Here is a 6184-nt window from a genome sequence, read left to right as displayed (position 1 = left end):
TCAATAAAAACAATTCTGGTACAAAAGGTATACTTGTTTCTAGTATTTTTTGTAACATCTCATGTATCCAGACCCAATACTTCTTACTTTTATTGCATGTCCACCACATATGAAAAAAGATCCAACATTTTGTTTACATTTTCAACAATTATTTGACATATTGGGATAAAATTTTGCTACTCTATCTGGTGTCATATACAATCTATAAAACATTTTGTATATATTTTCTTTATATGAGATTGCTCTGGTATACTTTATATTAGTTTTCCATACCTTAGACTATTGATCTAATTTAGTGTTATATCCTAGATTTTGTGCCCATCTGACCATTGAACATTTAACCACCTCATCTTGCATTTTCATTTCTAATAGCATTACGTGCAATTTTTTATGTTTTTCATCAGTATACAACAATATTTTATCCAATTCTATGGACTTTTCAGAGACAAGCCAAAACAACCCTAATTATCAACATATATGCACCAAATCAGGATCAGGGAAAATTTTATAAATTGTTGCAGGAGGCCATATCAAAATAAAATTTTGAAGAAATTTGTATAATTGGATATTATAATGCTGTTTTTGATAGAGCTCTAGACAGGAAAAAACAAACAGGAAAACAAAAAACAAGGAAATGAATTACCAAATTGCAAGAAAAATTACATATGCAAAACAAAATTATTTTGAAAATGCAAATAAACCAACTAGATGGTTAGCATATAAATTAAGGAAAGAAAAAAAGATATTGAGAGATGAAGGGGGAGAGGAAAAGAACATTCCTAGAGATTTGAAGAAGATTGAGACATTTTATAAGAACTTATATCAGAAAAGAGAAACCACTCAAGAAGAAGTCAAAGAATATCTTAAAAAAACATAATAGTAAGAAACTCACAAAAGATCAAAGGAAAATTTTAAATGAACCTACTACTTTCTCTGAAATAAATGAAGCAGTTAAAAACCAAAAGAAAGGGAAAACCCTGGGTCCAGATTGTCTTCCGGCCCTTACGAATCCTAGTCTATTTACAAAGCATTCAGTGTGGAAATATGAAGATTTACTAGGTAATAACAGTGTAGAGTTTTATCAAGTTTTTGAAGATCAAATAACAATGCCATTAAAATATACAATACAAAATATTATAAAGGAAAAGAAAATACCAAAGATCTGGAATGAAGCTTTAATTACCTTAATCTGCAAACAAGATGCGGACGAGATGGAAATTTAAATTATAGACCAATTGCATTATTGAATGTGGACTGTAAAATGTATGCATCTATACTGGCTACTAGATTGAAAAGAGTTCTTCTGGAAATAATTCATCAAGACCAAGCATGGTTTTTACCTAAAAGACAAATAAGAAACCATGTGAGGACTATTTTAAATGTAATTGAATATTTTGAAGCACATCCAGAAAAACAGATGGCGTTGGTTTTTCTAGGTGCTGAAAAAGCTTTTGACAATTTTAGCTAGAACAATTAACAACTTGGCATCAGGGACTGATACTGCATAATGATTTAACAAAGGGGGTTAAAGTGTCATCATTTTGTATAGTTTAGAATTGTTAGTTTATTAAGACTTATTTTTCTATTCCGAACTATTCCAGTTTTTAAAAATCAACAGTATTTTAAAGACCTGGACAAACTTATAAGACAATTTATATGGCAAGGAAAGAGACGTAGAATAAAGATGAAAGCACTTCAGGATATGAATTTCAGGATTTGCTCTACCAAACTGGTCCTTATGCTACAAAGCGGCATCGTTGTCATGGGTCAGAGATTGGATCATACTGGAAAATTCAAGACTTTTAAAGCTAGAGGGACATGACCTATTACTTGGTTGGCATGCTTTTGCATGGTATGGTATAGTACTCATAACTACTTTAAACAGCACATTCTCTGAATGTCATTGTTGAAAACATGAGAAGAAACAAAAAAAGCTTTTTTATACAAAGATACCAAAATGGGTCTCACCACTTGAAGCCCTTACGAATCCTAGTCTATTTACAAAGCATTCAGTGTGGAAATATGAAGATTTACTAGGTAATAACAGTGTTATCAAGGCAACGAACATGAAATTAAGCAAATTCCAGAGCATGACGGAAGACAGGAGGGTCTGGCATGATGTGGTCCATGGGGTTGCGTAGAGTCGGACTCGACAACAAAAATAATTTAAAAACACAAGATATTCTCCAAAAATAAGATAGTGAATTGAGTTGGTGGGAAAGAGCACAGCTTGCATCCAGATATATTAAAGATAAACAAATTGGTTTTTATGAAAAGTGAAAGTTGAGCAATCTTATGTATATATTTGCTTGCTTCTGGAAGTGGCAAAGAACTATGCAAACCGATGAAGTTCTACCACTGAAAATCATCTGCCTCCAAGTAAAGGAATCTAAGATCTTAAGTATTTCTCACATTATTGCTTACCTTTGAAAACTTGAGGGCTATACATTTCCTCTTTGAATGCTTGTGTGGGTGTAGTCAATGGGAATAGAGATTCTTTGCAGCTCCAGTTCTTATGTGGGATGGAGAGGTTTGGTCAGATGCCCCTGATCTCTCGTGAAATGACCACACTCACAACAGATTTGGAAATAAGTGGAATAAATTGGCCACAACTTTATTGATTTATTTATTTTATTTTATTTTGGGATTTATATCCCGCCCTACCCAACGGCTCAGGGCGGCTAACAAGCTGTAAGATTACAGCTGTAAGAAGCATTGGCATAGAATGGGTCCACCAGATCCGCTGCATCAGCTGACCCCACATCAGCCAATGTACCCCATCACCCAGCCAGCCGGCATAGGGACATGACCTATTACTTGGTTGGTATGCTTTTGCATGGTATGGTAGAGATAGTACTCATAACTACTTTAAACAGCACATTCTCTGAATGTCATTGTTGAAAACATGAGAAGAAACAAAAACGCTTTTTTATACAAAGATACCAAAATTGGTCTCACCACTTGAAGCCCTTACGAATGAATGTGGAGCTATGAAGATTTACTAGGTAATAACAGTGTTATCAAGGCAACGAACATGAAATTAAGCAAATTCCAGAGCATGACGGAAGACAGGAGGGTCTGGCATGATGTGGTCCATGGGGTTGCGAAGAGTCGGACTCAACAACAAAAATAATTTAAAAACACAAGATATTCTCCAAAAATAAGATAGTGAATTGAGTTGGTGGGAAAGAGCACAGCTTGAATCCAGATATATTAAAGATAAACAAATTGGTTTTTATGAAAAGTGAAAGTTGAGCAATCTTATGTATATATTTGCTTGCTTCTGGAAGTGGCAAAGAACTATGCAAACCGATGAAGTTCTACCACTGAAAATCATCTGCCTCCAAGTAAAGGAATCTAAGATCTTAAGTATTTCTCACATTATTGCTTACCTTTGAAAACTTGAGGGCTATACATTTCCTCTTTGAATGCTTGTGTGGGTGTAGTCAATGGGAATAGAGATTCTTTGCAGCTCCAGTTCTTATGTGGGATGGAGAGGTTTGGTCAGATGCCCCTGATCTCTCGTGAAATGACCACACTCACAACAGATTTGGAAATAAGTGGAATAAATTGGCCACAACTTTATTGATTTATTTATTTTATTTTATTTTGGGATTTATATCCCGCCCTACCCAACGGCTCAGGGCGGCTAACAAGCTGTAAGATTACAGCTGTAAGAAGCATTGGCATAGAATGGGTCCACCAGATCCGCTGCATCAGCTGACCCCACATCAGCCAATGTACCCCATCACCCAGCCAGCCGGCATGGGTGAAGATTGCAGAATGGCAGGTTGCCGAGGATCACATGGACAACTGCCCCTTCATGATCTCCCCTGCCATCTGGTCATGAGGGCAATCACTGGTAGTCCCTGAGCAGGCTTGCTCCTGTCAGCCCTCACACCAAGACCCCTTAAGGTGGTCCCCATATCCGGTAAATGGCACGCAGGCCGATTTCCATAAAGGGATCCGGCCCCATGCTGTTACCGCCCCAACAGTTGTGACAGAAAGAAAACATAATCAAAATCAAACTATATTGACAAACTAACAATTCTAAACTATACAAAATGATGACGCTTTAACCCCCTTTGTTAAATCATTATGCAGTATCAGTCCCTGGATGGGTGGGCAAGCAGCTCCAAGGCTGGACAAAGGCTGGGGTGGGTAAGGCGAGCAGTGGGCTTCTTCTTTTAAACCCCCCTCCCCCGGCTGCCCCAGTGCCTTGCCATTGTTCTGGGGGAAGAGGGGAGGTCGGTACTTTTACGCCGCTCGCCGGCCCCACCCCCACCCAGCATCTGACCACCTCTCCCTCCCCGCCCCACCCCGCAAATGTCAGGCCGTGCTGAGTCATGCCCTTCTTGCTTGCCAAATTATACACCTGGTTTCTGTGCTTGTGTATTGTGGTTTCATATGGCATTCACTTCACAAACACTTCCACATTACTTATCTAATATTCTCTAGAGAATGTACCCGGGGGTATGCAATTCAAACTAGATTCAGACTATCCAAGAGAATGCAGCATAGTCATATTTTTCTTGTCAGTCTCAAGCCAGTCAAGCTAAGGGCTTGTATTGTCCATACTGTACACATCACAAATTGTTCTCAAATACCTTCTAGCAACCACCTGGAGCAGGTGTTCCAATGATGTCACAGCAGCCAGTTATGTATGGGCAGCCTATGATGAGGCCTCCATTTGGAGCAGCTGCAGGATCTGGTGCACAAGTAAGAACAATCTGTTTTTAGCAGGGTTTTCAGAGGGTTGTGATATAAGCTCAAAGGGTCTTTCCTCCAGCTTCATATTCAGCAATGACTTTTTACAGTTTTGGGTATTCAAAATTTAAACCAATGTTACAAAATTACAGTATTGCAAAGCATGATTCTTGCTTCCAGTGTTGGTGCAAGAATATATTGCAAAACAATTTCAAGTCTGCTTTAAAACTTAACTGGCTTTCTTTAGCTAAAGCAAAAGTTGTTTGTTATATGTTCTTTTTTAACTATAATATAGCCAGTGACTACTGGAATAACTCATCAACAGGCTAAGCAAATCATTGTCATCTTCAACAAACTAAAACAAAATTCAGACAACACAACAACTCTCAGTATACTTGTGATGGGTGCAAGTATGACTTCACTTTTATGCACCAAGGTTGCTTGGTTTGGGTTTAATTCCAGTCTTGTGAGGAAAATCATACTCCATTTTGCCCAGGTACCTGGACATCATGGCAAATTGCACGTTGACTGAAAATATCTTAAACAAAGTTGCTCAATTGAGGGCAGAAGGGAAGCAGCATGCTATCAATCTGCTGAGCCCAATGCTCTCCCTGGACAAGTGCCATAAGGCAGGTGCTGTAGCAGAAAAGGCCATGTTCCGTTTCCTGATTATACTTTTGCAACAAGGGAATATTAAAGTAAGGTCTTTACTCTCAATGGATTTGCAAACTTCCTCCTTTGTTGTGAAATGCTAAACTTTGCTTTGTTTGAATGGCATCAACATAGTTACCTACAATACTGACTCTAAAGTGGGAGCAATGTTAATTGCCTCTTAATGTTGTTTATAATAGGGTTTCTAATATTACTCTAATGTCTTTATACCTTTGCTCATGTTTTCTATTTTGCTGTGCGTGTCTTGCTTGTCTTGCATGGTGGGAAATCTCTGCAGCTCTCTCCAAGCCCGACACCTGTCACTCAGAGTCCCAAGAAACCTCCAACAAAGGACCCATTAGCGGATCTTAACATCAAGGATTTCTTATGAACCTTTTCAAGGTATAGGTTGCCTCTTAAATTCTTCAGTATGAATGTAATAAAACTTGTTTGCTTGCATTCCTCACTGGAATTTTCATCAGTGACGAAGGAGTAGTAGTTGTTAAATGCATTAGTGCTGTTCTAACTTATTTAATTTTTTAATTTTATTTATTTATTTTGCTGCAAACATTACAAAAATGTATATAGGTGAAAATCTTTCTGAAATATCCCACTCTTTCATACTTGTGCATTTTGGGGAAACAATAACCACCCAGGGCTGTTGAGAGCCGTCATGAGCCCCCCCATACAACCCTGATCCAAATCAGGTCCCATGACAGAATCAATCTCTTGGCTGGCTGTTACCATGCATCGTTAATAATAAAAGAAACCAAAGGTCCCTCCTTCTGTCCATTTGTGGCAGGCATAACTAATCGGAAAACAAAAC

At 38.0% G+C, this 6184-nt stretch overlaps 1 protein-coding gene across 1 annotated transcript in view; it reads left to right on the top strand.

Moving 5' to 3' along the window:
- Positions 1-5749, top strand: part of SNAP91 (synaptosome associated protein 91kDa) — a gene marked incomplete at its 5' end in the record, with an annotated part of 85293 nt that extends 79544 nt beyond the window's left edge. The window contains 2 exons of the mRNA XM_015415564.1: positions 4615-4719; positions 5657-5749. Of these exons, the coding sequence (XP_015271050.1) occupies positions 4615-4719; positions 5657-5749 (198 nt within the window). The remainder of the gene's footprint in view (positions 1-4614; positions 4720-5656) is intronic.
- Between the last annotated feature and the right edge of the window lie 435 nt (positions 5750-6184).

This window comes from Gekko japonicus, unplaced genomic scaffold, assembly GCF_001447785.1.
Source record: "Gekko japonicus isolate JY-2015 unplaced genomic scaffold, Gekko_japonicus_V1.1 scaffold2023, whole genome shotgun sequence".
NCBI lineage: Eukaryota > Metazoa > Chordata > Lepidosauria > Squamata > Gekkonidae > Gekko > Gekko japonicus.
This window is presented reverse-complemented; position numbering and strand designations above follow the sequence as displayed.